Source organism: Prionailurus viverrinus, chromosome D1 (assembly GCF_022837055.1).
Source record: "Prionailurus viverrinus isolate Anna chromosome D1, UM_Priviv_1.0, whole genome shotgun sequence".
Lineage (NCBI taxonomy): Eukaryota > Metazoa > Chordata > Mammalia > Carnivora > Felidae > Prionailurus > Prionailurus viverrinus.
The window spans coordinates 16396167-16411593 of record NC_062570.1 but is presented as its reverse complement, the minus strand read 5'-3'; the positions used below and the strand labels follow the sequence as shown (position 1 = coordinate 16411593).

Here is a 15427-nt window from a genome sequence, read left to right as displayed (position 1 = left end):
ACACACACACACACGCGCGCGCGCGCGCGCACACGGGCGCACACACACATATACACAGAGCCACGCCAGCAGCGGGCTGGGGGTGGCAGGGACACACAGGCCACCAACCTTGGGTGAAGGCGTGATGGAAGCGAAGGAGGAGGAAGAGGGCAGCACGGGAGGAAGGCAGGTGGTGGGAACCAGGTCCCGGGAGGCAGGGGCCCAGAGAGGCAGGCCTGGCACAGGGGCTGCGGGCATGGGCGAGGTGCCCCACATCGCCTTTAGCTGCTCAAGCGTCACGTACTTGGGGGAAAGGCCAGGACGCAGGAGGGAATACAAGAGGTTAATGGAACTGCAACCCAGGAGCTGGCCCTGCCCACAGGCGAGGGAAGGGTGAGCACAGGAAGCGCGGAGCAGCAGAGGCCTGCAGAGCCCAGGAAAGCAAGTCCTCTCTAGGCAGGACGACGCCCTCACGCCCAACCAGAAGGCTGCCCGGCCTTGAGCCATCAGGAGCTGAAGCTCCCGAGGCCCCAGGCCATACAGGGACCCACTCCCAACCCCCCTATGCCGGCTGCCCTTCTCCCTCACCGCTGGACACAGACCCCATTGTCCCCCAAGCCCCACCCAGGACTGAGGGACAACCTGGGCATCCGCAGGAGGCCCTTGGGCACAGGTGGGCTCACTCAGTGGCCGGTACCTCACTGTCAGGCAGGGGCTGGGCGAGCACGCTGGGGGAGGTGGCAGAAGCATGGGGGTCCAAGCGGAAGCACAGCTGGAGAACCTCTGCCAGGCTCACATACTCCTAGGGTGCCCGGTGGGAGGGGGAGGGATGGGCAGAGAGGTCAACAGGGTACACCCAGGCACCTGACGCCCACACTCCATGCCTTCGGGCCATCACTCCATTCAATACAAGATCCAGAGCAAGGAGCGTGGCAGGGGGTGCAGGAGGGGGACTCAGCTGTCTCCTGTGACCGGAGACAGCTGGGGGGAGGGAGGGGCCAGAAAAGGGCAGGCAGAACTGTCTGAAGGCACTTCTTGACCTGTACTTTTAGGCTGCCTTGGCATCCCGGCCCTGCCCGGGGCAGACTCTGAAGGCCCATCCCTGGGTTTGCTCTGGGCTGGGGACAGGAGAAGCCTAGGGAAGGCCTTCCGAGAGTCCACCGAGAATCAGGACCCAACCCCCAGAGAGTTCTTCTGTCTCCCCCATCTTGGGCCCCAGTGGGGCGCACACACACTGCATCGAGCACCAGCCACCATGGGTCTCCTCGCACCCATGTGCCGGGGCGGGAGCTGGGAGGGGAGGCTCACTAAGTGGCTGAGCTAGATGGGCTTTGAGAAAGAGGCCTCAGCAGGGAGCAGCTAAGAGCCCAGGTGGAAACACGGGCCCACCCCCCAAGGGTTAGTACGTAGGAAGAGACTAGCGCATCAGACTGCGGTGTGGGAGGACAGGGACTGTCACCCTCCCTGAGCATATCCTTAGTCCCCTAAGCTGATCTAGGCGGTGGGGGCACGGCAGGCCTCCAAAATGCACACTGAATGCGCAGGGTCCCAAGCCTGACCCATCCAGGGGAGCCCCGGCCTGGCGGAGCCCCAGAGGGCAACTGTCCTCCGGGGGTCAGGGAAAGGGAAAAGGAGAGGGAGGATCCGGTGTGTTGTGAGCACTGATGAATGGCATGCAGATCACGTGCAAATTAACACGCAAGCCGGTGCTGATTTTGCATAGCCTGCCCGGGCCCTCTATGGAGCAGCAGGATGGCGCGCTCACTCACACTCTCACAAACTCTGGCCAGAGGATTATTGCCACACGCCCCCGAGCCAGGCCCTTGGCAGGAGCTGGAGGCAGGAGCTCGGCAAGCAGGCAGACGGGCAGTGGGCAGAGCAGAGCAGGCAGCTAGCTGGGATTACCTCTTGTGCTTTGGGGCAGAGCTGAGTGGAAGCAGGTGGGATTAGGGGGACAGAGGAGGCCCCAGCCTGAGAAGACCCCGGGAAAGGGACCAGACTCGCAGTCCCTGAGGACTCGGAGATGAGCAGTTCGGCCTACAGAGAGGGGACATGGTGAGGGGCCGCCCACGCCGGCCTCAGTGGCAGGGAGGTGGGGAGAAAAGGAAAGAGCTCGGGAACCTGGGCATGTCCTAGTTGGACCTCACGCCCCAAGCGGGCAAAGACTCAGGAAAGGACCGCCTAAGGGCTGTCAGTGCCCACTATGCTGCCAAGAGCCTCGTTCTAGACTGAAGCCCGAGGAGCTCCGAGAGCAGGACCCCTGGATTCCTGTGCAAACCCTCGAAGCGAGGCTGCCCGGCCCTGGCCCTTCCCAAACCTCTGAGCTTCCCGCCTTCCCCACTCATGCCTCCTGAATCCCCCAGATGGATTTGATCACCCAAAATGGTAACATCGGTAAGCTCCTAGGAGCCAGAAAGGTATCTGCAAAGCAGCAGCTGGTAGCCACAGAAGGTCAGATCCCAGACTTCAGGGCCACTCGCACTCAAATCTCTCCGGTTCAGGAGAACGTCCCCAGTATTCGGCCTCAGCTACTGGGGAGAAGGTGCCACACGTCGCTCCAGGGCCTCCCAGGAAGCCCCTTGGGCCTGGAGCTAGGGCTGACCCAACCACGTTACCTCTTTGAGGGTCGACGTGGTCTTCGGGAAAGGCCTGCCTCCCGTGAGTGAGTGGTACCTTCTTTCCAGCATCGTGAGTTTCTCCTTCTCCTGCGAGCCCAGAGTGGCCGAGTCAGAACGGGGTGGGGGTGGCAGCACAGGGGGAGCCAAGTGAGGGAGGCCCTCCTGCAGCTGGCAGAGCTCCACCCCAGCCGCCCCCCGCACTCGTCTCCCACTCCCCATCCTGCACCGACCCCGATCCCCCAGCCCGACCTGACCGAGGCTACCTTCTGCAGCAGCTGCAGGGAGGCGTTCTTGTCCCGCGCCAGGCGCTCGGACTCTTGCACGGCCTGGGCCCGGATCTGCCCGGCCTGACTGTCCAGGACTGCCAGGCGCTCCTGAAGGAGGGGGTGGGAGGTCGGTCAGGCCTGGGAGACAGGGCTGAGCCCACGGCGAGGCTTCCCTGTCTCTCCAGCCCAGAGACCCTTGGCTTGGGTGAAGGGAATCGGCCGGCTCTTCCGCTTGGCCTTAACCCACCCCCGGAATACCGGGGCAAGTGTGGTCAGCTCCTCCCTTCACCCGTCCCTCAACCAGTGACTCCCGTGCCGCCAGGCACACCGGCTAGAACCCGAGTCCCCAGACGTAACCTCCCCACCATCAACGAGTCCAGAATCCGAGCTGCTGAAGAGTTCTCCACCGGCCCCACTCCCACGGCCACCCCCCAAGTCCAGGCCCGCTGCCTTCCCTGCCGGGACTTTTTCACCAGCCCTCTGCCCCCACTCCTGACCTTCTAAGTGTGCCCCACACTGCCACGAACACCTTCTCAAAATGGCCCCGGAGGTCTGTTTTTGTCTGCTTATCCGAATTTTCTAAGCCTTCCAAAAAGAATATATATGACTTGAATAATGTTTTAAAACTCCACGAGTGAAGTTAGATCACTCCTCTCCTCAAAATCTTTGACGCGCTACTCACAGGACAGAGCACAAACTGAAAACGGCGTCCGAGGGCTCCCGGGACTGGGCCTACGCTCTTCGGCCCCCCTCCCCCCCGGCCCTCTGTGTCCCCCCCAGCCTGGCCACGGGGCACACTAAGCCACAGAGCTGCACACCCTCAGGCCTAACACTGCCCCCTTGCCCCAGGAGAGCTGTCCCTGTCTTTCCACCACCAAGAGCTCACTTTTCCTCCTAGACCAGTCTGAGTGAAACTTTTCTCCTACATCTTCCTCCATTACCACTCAATTCCTCTGCTCCCTCCTCTGTGCTCAGATTACTCTGTGTCACCATTTGCCTCGTATTACTGGTACTTGTGAACATGTGCCTCCATCACCACCCCGCCCAGACTGTCAGATCCAAGGGCAAGGTCGGGGTCTTTTCTGTCTCCATATCCCCAGTAGGGCTGAGCACAGTGCCTGGCTCTACCACCATGTGCTAAAAGGAAAAGACAATCACGTGAGAGAGAAGAATGGGGTTTGGGGAAAACGGGCTGGGTTAATCCCAGGAGGGCTTCCTGCAAGGGGCAGCCTTAAACCACCACCTTTAAGAGCAAGACATGAGCAAGGAGGGAGGGAAGAAGGGAGCTATCCTAAATCTGGGGTCAGCCCAAGCAGGAATTCCCACAGCAAGATCAGCTGTTTAACGAGAACCTGTTAGAACGCAGTAACTGCTAAACGCTTTGCATTTGTGACCTCATTTAAACCTCTTTTGACGCAGGTGCCTTTATACCCATTTTACTGATGAGAACACTGACATATTCAGGAGCTAGTAAGTGGTACAGCTGGGAACGGAACTAAATCTGTAGGACTCCAAAGCCAGTATTCTGAACCGTCCTGAATCACAGTGGAGAGGATAGGGGAACATTGGGCAGGAGGGCAGACAGAGCCTGGGATTGGGTGGGACACAGGGAGGGGCGGGGTGCGAGAGACAGAAGCTGAGCAGGACTCACGAGAAGGCAAGGAGAAGGGGCGCCTGGCTGGCTCGGTCAGTGAAACATGCAACTCTTAATCTTGGGGTTGTAAGTTCAAGCCCCACGTTGTGTGTAGAGACTACTAGAAATAAAATCTTAAAAAAAGAAGAAGAAGAAAGCAACAGCAAGGGGAAGAATGTGACCCCTGGGGTCCTAGTGGCTGACCTCCTAGGAGCCAGGGTGGGTACGGGGAGGTGGGAACAGGAGGCTAATACTGCCGACCCCTCCCAAACTTCCTGGAGTTTACACCCACCGAGACCCCAGAGGAATGAGATTGGCTCATCTAGGGCTCCCTGCTGCTTTCTCTCCAGAGGAATGGGGAAGGTTCTTTGGGCCAGGCAGGCCTAGGGTCTCACGCTGACTCAAACTCATACACTGAGAGGTCTGGAACAAATATGTAGCTTCCCTGAGCCCTCATTTCCTTGTCTGGGAAACGAGGATGAGAGCACTGGCCTTGTGAGACCATCCTGAGGTTGGCACAAGATGACCCAAGAAAACCTCCTGGCTCGCACCCACGCGCTTGGGAAATGCTAGCTTTCTTCCTTCCATCTGTCTCACAGCCAGAAGCAGACGCATTTGTAAGGCAGAGAAACTCAAGGAGAGAGGCAAGGGATCCGGACTCCGGGGGAGATCCAGGAGCTTGCCACAAGCCACCAAACTCAGGCTAACCGTCGAGACGCCAGTCGCCACTTTTTGACACCCCTCCCCTGATCTCGTGGCCGTCACCCCCCACCTACTCACTCCAAACTGCACACGCATGCGTGTGTGTGCACGGACATGGCAGTCCCAGCCAGAGTCACGTGAACTGCCCGGACCATCCTCCCCATTCTCTTTCCTGACCTCTTCCTAACACGTGCTCAACACAAACCTCCTCCCAAATTTACTGCACACAGGCACGCACCTCTGCCCCATCATCCTGTCCTGGTCTGGCTGAGATCAGGAGCAGGGGATCACAGCATCTGGAGCTCCCGGACTGGTGAGGATATGACACACAATGCCCTTATTTCGTGGCTCGGCTGAGCCACAGCTGGAAGCCAGGTGGTGCCCTTTCTAGGACCCCTGGTTGGCTCAAACGTCCGGATCTCAGGACCTTGCATGCTTCCCAGCACATCCACCAGACAGAAAGCTCTGCAAGGGCAGCAGCGAGCCTCCTCTTCGGCCTCCTCCTCCTCCTGTACCTCCACCCTTCATTTCTTTGCCCGGCCGGAGCCCGGCTCCGAGTGTGAGCCCGGTCCACTCCCCACTGGGAGCCCACGCCTACTAACAACAGCTGTTGTCCGCTCCGCGCTTACTAGGATCGGAGCCCACGCTGTCCTCACATACACCATCTTGCTTAGTTCTCTTGACAGCCTGTTCCTGTTCTGCGGTTAAGGAAACTGAGGCTCAGAGAGGCAAAGTTAACTTTTATGGGGTCATCAGCGGGGATCCAATTCACTGGCCTCCGCCCCGCCCCGCCTGGCACCGAGGCCCCACAGGGGATGGGAGCAGGGCACACCTTCCTCTTGGTGATGCTCCGGAGCAGCTCGGCCTTGCTCCGGAGCAGCCCCTGGCCCGCCAGCTCACGCTCCTCCTCCACGCGGCTCTCCCGCTCCAGCTGCTGGAACTCCAAGTCCTCAAACAGCTTTGTCTCCGTCTCCAGGGCCTCGGCCTCCTTGAACGACAGTGACCAAGGGGGTTGAATGGTGCTCGCAGTACCGCTCCGGGCCTGGGAGGCCAGGCCACAGAGGTGGGAGTTCTGAGGGCTGGCCCCAGGGAAATTGGGGAAGGGACCTGCCCCCAACCCATCCCCCTTTGCTCTGCTTGGCTTCTTGCCCCTTTCATGGGCATCGCTGCCTGGAGTAGCAGAAAGGTGGAAATCGATCCCCCCAATCCTTCCCTGTCCCTTCCAAGCCACAGCACCGACCCTGGTGTGTCCGGCAGGAAGTGCAGGGCCCAGGTGGTCCCGTCCCACCGCTCTCCTGTCTTCCGGGTGGGTGGCCCTCGGGGGCCAGGGAAGGGGGGCTGGTGAAACTGACCCTTCTCAGCTGCTCCTGTAACTGTTCCCGCACTGACTCGGGGCAGTTATCGAGCTGCGTCTGGAGCTCGGCGTAGAGCGCCTGGCGGGCCTCCAGGTGCCTCCGTCCCGCGGCCAGCTCCGCCCTCTCCTGGTCGGCGGGAGGGGTGGGGAGGGCGGGCACAGGGGAGAAACAGAACACACACTCCTCAACTCTGGCCCGCGGGCAGCAGCGGCCATGGGGGGTGCAGGGCGGGAGAGAGAAAGCTGGGGAGCCGGCAGGGGGTGGGGTGAGGACTAACAGAGGAGAGTAAGCAGGAGAGGAGAAGGAAGAGAAAGGGAAAACACGGAAGAGAAGAGTGGAAAAGGCTAGGAGGCGAGGCGGAAGACAGGACGCTCGCAGGTGCAAGGGAAGCTGTCACACAGGCGCCAGGTGTGGGTCTTGGGCAGAAATTTTGGTCTCCTGGAGTCCCCTGGACTAGAAACACTGGGGTGGGTCCTACGAAAAGCCTTCTGTTTTCTCTCCAAACCAGTCAAGACCAAAGCTGGTCCCGCATCACAAACACGGAGCCTCTGGCTCCTATTTCCCCCTGACTCTGCCACTGCCTAGAGACCAAAATTTAACCCTGGGGGGTGGGGAGGGGTATAGACAGCGAGGGTTAAATCCAGGGGTCCGGCATGAATCGGAAGCTGAGGATGTTAAAGCTACGGCAGTGTCGCAGAGGGGACCCCGGCCCGACTCCCTGGGCCTCCCTCCCTCCCGCCCTGGGTGGAGGTGGGTGCTGGCACTCCAGGCTGAACTCCAGCGGGATGAGGGTTGCAATTAGTTCGGCCGTTGCCATGGCAGTAGGAGCCCCAGGAGTGGGTACAGGGAGGAGGTGGATAGCTCTGTCTGGGGCGAGATGACACCTCCCAGGGCGGGAAGGGGGACGAGGGGAGGAGCTGGTGAGTCACCCCTCCGAAGGACAGGCAGAGGAGAAACTAGGATTACTGATTCCAAAACCAGAGCGGAGCCACGGGCTGGGGAGGAAAGCTGAGTGAGCCTGCCCCGCGGCCACTGCCTCCCCACCCCCCACCCTACCACCCCCTCAAATAACTAGGCCCAGAGAGAAGGCAAAGTCCAGGCCTCCAGGCCATGCCAGGTCAATGAGAAAGGAGGTCAGGCAGGTTCCTTCTGAAATGCTGAGCTTACTTCAAGTTCTTCTGCCGAATCCTGCCCTGCCCCATCCCTCCGGCCCACTCTCGCATCAGGGAGAGGAGTCCTGGGTTCCAAGCACTTTGCCCTCTTAGGACTCAGGCTACATTCCGGATGGCTCAGGGGCGGGAGAAGAGGAGAGGCCTAGTCATTCCCACCCTCCGGTTGGGGTATCTGGATTTTGGAAGCCCCAGAGGAAAGCTAGAAGGGCGGCCGCCGTGTGGCAGAGGGAACTGGTCTAAACCCCCCAGGGCCATGCCGCCACAGCCGGACCTCCTGACCCCTCCGCTCCGGAAGGAAGAGAGGGGCGGGAGGTGGACGGCTGGAGGGCAGCCTGCTTCTCCCAGCTGCACAGGAAAACCACCAACAATCTGTGGAGGCTGCGCCTGGGCTCTTCCAAAGGGGGGACACTGGTCAGGCTGAGCAGCTCCTCAGCTACGCATTTCCCCCAACCTTTACCCTTCCTGCCAAGGCACCATTGAGTCAAGTTGAGCTGTGCCCCCTGCCCATTCCTTTCTGATCAAAACCCTGGAGTCCCGCACCAAGAAAGGAAGGAGGCAGAATTAGAGGGGAGAGGTCAAGGGCACAGTGGTGCCCCTGCAGTTAGTGCAAAAGCAGGCATGGCTCAGCCCTGCCTGGGTGGCACTGGCAGTTAGGGGCATGCGGAGAGCCCAGGACAGTGATTAGAGGGGGCGTTAGTACAGGCCTGGTTGGTAAGCGTGGAGTTAATTTGGCACAGAATTTGGGAGTGTGGTTTTGGGGGCCAGAGCCAAAGCTCCAAAAACAAAAAAAGGAGTTGGGGCGGGGGGAGTTTGTTGAAGAATCTTTAAGAGTTTCAAAACTGGGACAGGAGGAAGACACTCTCAAAAAATTCAGAAAGAAAATTAAGTCTTGGAAAAATACTGTCAAGTCCAGAAATAGATGGCCCCTCTCCACACTTCACAGCTTTTGGCACGTTGGTAGGCATCTTGGGCCTAGCTGGCACGGCCCCTGTGGGACGGAGTGACCCCTGCAGGCTGGCACGAAATCTGAAAGGGTTGGGGGCAGGAGCTGGGACCACCTGGGACGGGAAGCTGCAGATCCTGAAAGGCTCAGGGGAAGCAGAGACCTGAAGGCCGTCCCCCAAAGATCACATCCTGAGCACCCGAGGCATGCTGGGAGGGGCACGTTCTCTAGACAGAGGGACCCACACCCGAGTCACGCCCCAGCACCTGTCCCTCAGGCTGTGCTCACTGCCCAAGGAGCAGCTTCGGCACTTCCTAGGAGGGCCAGGAACGGGCAGGCACCCAGAGGCAGCGCAGAGACCCAGACAGAGGAGATCCCAGAACCCAGTCCGGCCCCTGCCCATGCCCTTTTCAAGCTGACACCTTCCGCAGAGGACAAGGCCCCCCCTCCCCTGACGGGCACAGACACCACCAGGCCTGTAGGAAGACTGAGGAGATGAGAAGTAAGGGGCCCAGAGAAGACGTGTGTCCTTCCCCGGGGGCCACTGGCAGCCAACACGGGGCCAGGCCAGCTGTGGGTTACCTTGTCCCTCTCCTTCTGGATGCCGGTTTCCAAGGTCACCAACTTTTCCTGCAGCTGGTCCACGGCCTTCTGCTCCTTCTGCAGCAACGCCCGCTCTGCCTCCCTCTCCCCCTGCAGCAATGCTCGTTCCATTTCAGCCTGGGGCCAACACCAAGGTCCACGTCAAGGCCAGTCAAGGCAGATGGACGCAGGCCCCTCCGGGGGCCTTGGCTCTGCCCGGGGAGGAACGTGGCCACAGCTGGCCTAGGCTACGGGCCCTCCCAGCTCACCTCGCGGGCGGACTCCTGCAGCTGCTGCTCGAGCTCCTTCACACGGACCTTGAGCTGCTCCACTCGCCCCAACACCTGAGCCCGCTCCTCTTCCAGGGCCAGCACCTCCCCCTGGAGCTTGGCGCTGGGTGCATCTTCATGCTGGAGGGGAGGGAAGCCATCAGCCGGGGAAGCCTGGAGCCTTCCGCGACCAGACTAAGAGAGGGGATCCCCATTCCTCAGGGCGCTCTCGGAAGGGGTAGCCGGACAGAGAGGAGGCAGACTCCCCTCCCTGCAAGGGGAGCAGTACAGCTCAGCTAAAGGGAATGAAGGTTTCCCACTTTGTGCCAGGCCTGGAGGCGGCCCTAAGGACAGGCAGGTCACAGAGTATAGGGAGAACCTGGGAAGCGCATCGACACCTCCCTCTTCCTTGCCTCCTCACATCTCAGCCTCTCATCCCGGATGTCTTCCCAAACCCGACCGTTTAATTACCTCCCCCTCACTGAGCCATCCCTCCACCACCCCTGCCTCCTCTGCCCCCCAGCCCCTCAGCAGGTGCTGCCCGCCCCCACCACCACCCCACCTCCTGCTGGGTGCTCTCAGTGCTGCTGCACTCCTCCTTGAGATTCTCCTCATCTGAGCGGTCCACGCACTCCCACAGGCGCTGGGTGGCACCCCCGGGCTCCTCGGTGCCCCGCCCAGAGGCTCCGGTGGCCGCTGAAAGGCCTCGTGAGGGCCTCCGGCCCGCCAGCGCCAATGCTGCGGCGGCTTCCCCGATGCTGGGCAGCTCCCCAGCCTCGGGTGCCCCGTCGGCCCGGCTGTACTCGGCACACAGGTTCAGGATGGTCTCCAGGCGCTGGCGTTCCTGGGGAGGGCGGACAGAGCAGGGCGTGAGAGGGAAGGATGCTGGGTCCTGATGGAGGCACCGTGTGCAGTCAGGAGACAGAACTACGACACTAGGTGCTAGGGGCCCAGAACCAAGCCAGGAGAGCCCCAAACCCAGAGTCAGGAGAGGCAAAGGGCAGAAGGGCGCCCCAGAAGTAGGCAGGAGGAACCAGGCCATTGTGCTACCTGCCCACATGGCTAGCCCCTCCCAGCTTCCTGTTTCCTTTCCCTTTTCACTCTGCCCGGAATGGGCTTCCTCGGGGACACACAGTGACACGGACTGCTAAGCAGGCTGAAGACCACAATGGCACACAGATGGACACTCGGGTACTCGCGCTGACTCTCGTCCACGTAGATCTACAGACACGAGGGTACGCAGACACCCCACCCACCAACACGGACACACAAGGACACAACATGTGCTCTGCACTCACACTGACAGGCAGGCACGCACACAGGTACCAGCCCTGGCACGCACGGATGCACCCTGGCGCACACTCACACAGATAAACACAGTCTAGCGCACAGACAGGTGGGCACGGACACAGACGGCTGGAAAACAGACCCGTGGGCCGACAGGGATGTGACACAGGTTCGTACAAAGTTGTGCCCAGCGTGTATACACCAGGCCAGACAGACGTGGGACACGGTCCTCCTCATCCCCTACCCCAGCTCCAGGTCACTCTCAGGCTGCCCTCCACTCCCTTCCAGCAAGGTGAGCTGCTGCCTCTGCTCTCCAATGCCCAGGCCCAGCTGGGAGCGCTCCAAGGCCCTGCCCCTAACCCACCCCCTCCCCACAAAACCCCAGCCACACAGCTCTCAGGGGCCCAGGAGGAGGGACGGTACAATCACGCTCCCCAATCTGGGTCCCCCGCTCTCATGTCCCAGCCTTGAAGCCCCACCCCCAGCCCAGGCTCTCCAGGGTACCTCAACCTCAGGGGTCCCTCACTGCAGAGTTTGGCCACGACCCCCCTGGACACGTACCCAGCTTCCCTCCTGCTGCTTGCCCAGTTCCACGTCAAAAAAAACAACAAAAAAAAAAAAAACAGAAAAACCAGGAACAGAGGAGCCTAGGCACCCAGGAGGCTGGGCCAGTGCCCCCACCCCTGCCCCAGTACCCAGATAAGCAGCCTGCTGGAGATGGGAGGGGCAGGGCGGGCAGCCTCCAAGATTTAAAGTGGCAGGTGGGGCAGGTCAGGGCTGGCAGTGAGGTGTGCCCGTGTGGCCTCGTGCCTGGGGGGTGGGGAGGCTGAATGGAGGAGCTGAGGGAGGCTGGGCCCGTCACTCTGCCTTTGCCAGACTCGGTGCTCCCTCTCCAGGATAAGACCCCAGGGTGGTCCGAGCACACTCTAGGTCGAGGCAAAGACAGTGAAGGGAAGCTGTGGCAAAGGAGAAGACTGGTGATCCTTCCTCCTCTCTCCCCAACCCAGCCTGCACCTCACCTTGCCCAAAGCTGTCCCAACCTCTTCTGAAAAGCCCTCCAGACAAACCTCCTCATTTCTGGTTCTCCTCCTCAAACCAATCCCAGGGACCCTGGGCCCCCCAGCAACCCCATCCTGCTCACAAGGGACGGAGGGCAGAATCCATTCTCCTGTACGTGTCCTCGATTGTCCACATTAGCCAGAGCCCCCTGAGCTCCCTGCGCTATCTGGGGAATCCTGGCCCCCACCCAGCTCAGATGCCATCTCCAGGACAGCTGCCCGGAGCCACACCCGGCCCCCAAATGAACACATACGCACGCACGCTGATGCATACAATCACGATCACACAGTCGGCCCGGGATAAAGCCAGGGGCGACCTGTCCTGTTCTCTTTCTCTTCCCTGCCACCCACATTCCCAGATGATCCTCACTGGGCCAGGGTGAGCAGCTCCCACCCATTTGTAAAAGACCAAAAAGAGGGGTGCCTGGGTGGCTCAGTCAGTTGAGCATCCAACTTCGGCTCAGGTCATGAGCTCAAGGTTCGTGAGTTCAAGCCCCACATCAGGCTCACTGCTGTTAGCATGGAGCCCACTTTGGATCCTCTGTCCCGTCCCCACCCCCCGTCCCTCCCCCGCTCGCACTCTCTCTCTTAAAATAAAAAAAAGTTTAAAAAAAAGAAGCAACTTTTCTAAAGAACAAGGTGCTTTTCTAAAAAACAAGCCTTAAGAAGACAGGCGTCTTGAATTCCAACACGGGCTCTGCCAGACCTTGCTGTGTGACCTTGCACAAACCCATTCCCCTCTCTGGGCCTCAGCTTCTCATCATTAAGCCTTGCTCCTCAAACTGAGAGGTGCAAGACCTCACCGTAAAGGTGGTGTGTTTTCCTACAGCTTTGTTATCATCAGGTAAATAACGCAAAACTTAACACGTTAAAACAAACGCTGTTACAGAATAAAAGCAAAGTTAACGTGCATCTGAAATAAAGCCTTAGAGACTTCAAAGAAAGTTCTTCCAGGCACCAGACCCCTGAGATATAGGTCACTAAGGTGCATCCCGGAAGGAGAAAAGCTTGAGAAGCCCAGGCCCTGTCCAAGGGCCCCTCCCGCTCTGCCAGCTGGCCTGCCCGCGCCCTGGCAGGGACCCCGCCGTGGACGGCGGCAGCCTCCGGGGCATCTGCTCACCAGTCTCTCCATCTCCTGCTCCCAGAGCCGTTCTTGGTGCTGCCGCCGGTGGTACTCCAGGAGGTCGTCCTCGTTGTCACTGATCTCCGTGATGCTATTTTTCCGCTCCCGAGTGACAGGCACCCGCAAGTCCCCACTGGACAGCTTCCTCTGGGCATGGGGGCTCTGGCGGGGCGAAGCCCCGGTCAGAGAGCCCAGACTATAGGCTGGGCTCAGCCTGCCACTGAAGCTGCCCTTGCGGGGTGCCAGTGACTCCCCGAGCGTGGGTGAGGGGCTCCGTGTCCTACGGCCCCGTGCCCCCAGCGTCAGGGAGAAGTCCTCCGGTGCCGCCCCGTGGGCTGCCCAGCGCCGGGCCCGCGGACTCTCCACCACTTCCCTGGTTAGCTTGGGATCTGGCGTAGTCCTGGTGGGCATGGGGGAGAGAGCCCGTCGCGACAGAGACGGGCTCAACGGAGGGAGTTCCCGCATGCTGTCCAGGCCCCGCCGGCCCAGGCGGGGACTCTCAGGAGGCTGCAGGGTGCGGGTGGCTGACCCATCTGAAAATGTTCGGCCCACCAGCTGGCGTGAGGGGCTGGTTGTCAGCACCCGCTCGGTGCCTGGCAGCTCACGGAAAGGGCTGGGGGGGCGGTCCTGGAGGGTGCCGATCTTGTTTCGGGGAGCAGGGACCGGAGGCTGCAACTTGGGGCTTCCAGGAATGCTCGTGGGCTGGCTTCGGGCACCAGAAGCTGGGTATTCACTCAGGTTGATGGCCACCACGGGCAGCTGCCCACCCAGCCGGGGGCTCTCGGTGGCTCTGCGGGCCTCCGCCAAGACAGTGGCCGCGGGGCTGTCCGTCAGCAGACCTCGGAGGCCGGGGCTGGGAGGCCTCTCGTGACCCCCTTTCCGGCCCAGCCGGGGGCTCTCGGAGGAGCGGGCACCGCCCGGTCGGGACTGTGGGGGCTGCAGGGCCAGGTGGTAGCTAGAGGAACGGGCAGGCACCAGCGGCGGCACGGAAGGTGCTGGCTCCTGCCCGCTGGGTGAGTGGCTGGCACAGCTCCCACTGCTGGCTGGTGAGGAGAGCGGAGAGAAGGCTGGAGAGGTGTTCTCGTAGCTGGAGCCCACAGACATGGCACCAGGGCTGGTTGGCGGGGACAGCAAGTAGCGCCCACCATTAGCCATTGGCGACAGTGGGGAAGTCGCGGCAGGCTTCTTGCCGGCCGCTCCGGGCTCCTCTAGCACCAGCGAATCCATGATCTCCTGCAGGTCCTTCTCAATAGAGCTCACCAGGGAACTGTGGCTGGCGCAGGCAGAGGGGCCCCGGGTCGCGGGCTGTGGCGCGTGGTTCCCATTCACCAGGCTTTCCGATTCTGCGGATGGGAAACGCAAAGGTGCCTCAGGCCCTGGCCTCCAACCACCGGGGAGCTGTACGTGCCCAAGAACGAGGGAGGCGATCTGCCAGCTCTACCACTGACCTGCTGCACAACCGTCAATCAGCTGCCCTCGGTTTCCCTGTCCGGAAAGGAAGGGCACGGGTGCGGCTCCTCTGGCTCTAACGCCTCATGACTTAGGACAGAGCTGGTAACGATGCCAGGCACTTCTAGGCCCGGTTATCGCGGGCTCACCCCAAGACCGGGTTCCTCCCTGCCTTGGTTTCCCTCCCAGATCTCTCCTTCAGGAAGGGCAGATGGACATTCTATGGAGGGGATGCTGTGGAGCTGGCCAGAAGTTCGGGGTGGGGGGTCCAGTCTAATAGGACATTAGGACCTCCCAGCACAGCAGCTGAGACCCAGGAAAAACCACAGGCAAACCTCCAGCGCCGGGCAAGAGGTGTGTGCTGTACTACTCTGCCCAATCAGAGGCAGGGAGGGGCCTGGCACTGCTGGGTGGCTTCTGGAAGCCAGGCTGGCCAGCCACTAGGGGCAGCTCGGCGCCTCCGATCATGAGCCCATCAAGCCACGCCGGCAAGAGCCTGCCTTGGCCCTGCCCCAGGCCTCATCGACCAACCAGGAGTCCCGGGAACCAGTGCCCGGAACAGCTGAGGGAAGGAGCGGCATGACAAGGCTAAGGGAGAGCGGGTAAAGCTAGCCAGGGAGTGGGCTGGGAACCCAGGCTTCTGAGGGGCTCACCAGACACCCATGTCCACCTGTCCCAGTACCACACCGACACCTGTCATCCCACGGCCATCTGAACCCTCGTTGCAAAGCCTCGGACGGGAGGCTCACTGGCAGCCTCCTGGTCTACACCCCACCCCACCCCCTAGGCAGCTGGGTTGAGGGGGGTGCTGTGCTGGTTCCCTGGAACAATCACCGACTCTCCTCTGGGGATCAATAATTCACACACAAACTGCAGCTGTTCCGCTGAGTAATCAGCTGGCATGGCCTGGGGGGAGGGGCAGGGCCCAAGGACCTAAGCACCGGCAGGTGGGACCCGCCAGCAGGGGCTCGACCTAATGCTTCCTTCTGCC

General features: G+C 61.1%; 1 protein-coding gene across 10 annotated transcripts in view; it reads right to left on the bottom strand.

Moving 5' to 3' along the window:
* Positions 1-15427, bottom strand: part of PHLDB1 (pleckstrin homology like domain family B member 1) — a 44280-nt gene that overhangs the window by 13561 nt on the left and 15292 nt on the right. For 6 of the 10 annotated variants that reach the window (XM_047877878.1, XM_047877879.1, XM_047877880.1 and 3 more), the window contains 9 exons: positions 12985-14330; positions 10082-10363; positions 9520-9660; positions 9251-9388; positions 6551-6679; positions 6031-6186; positions 5828-5896; positions 2861-2971; positions 2595-2684 (listed from right to left, as the gene is read on the bottom strand). In XM_047877878.1, the coding sequence (XP_047733834.1) occupies positions 2595-2684; positions 2861-2971; positions 5828-5896; positions 6031-6186; positions 6551-6679; positions 9251-9388; positions 9520-9660; positions 10082-10363; positions 12985-14330 (2462 nt within the window). The remainder of the gene's footprint in view (positions 1-2594; positions 2685-2860; positions 2972-5827; positions 5897-6030; positions 6187-6550; positions 6680-9250; positions 9389-9519; positions 9661-10081; positions 10364-12984; positions 14331-15427) is intronic. The other 4 variants (XM_047877876.1, XM_047877877.1, XM_047877874.1 and 1 more) reach the window with 3 other exon arrangements.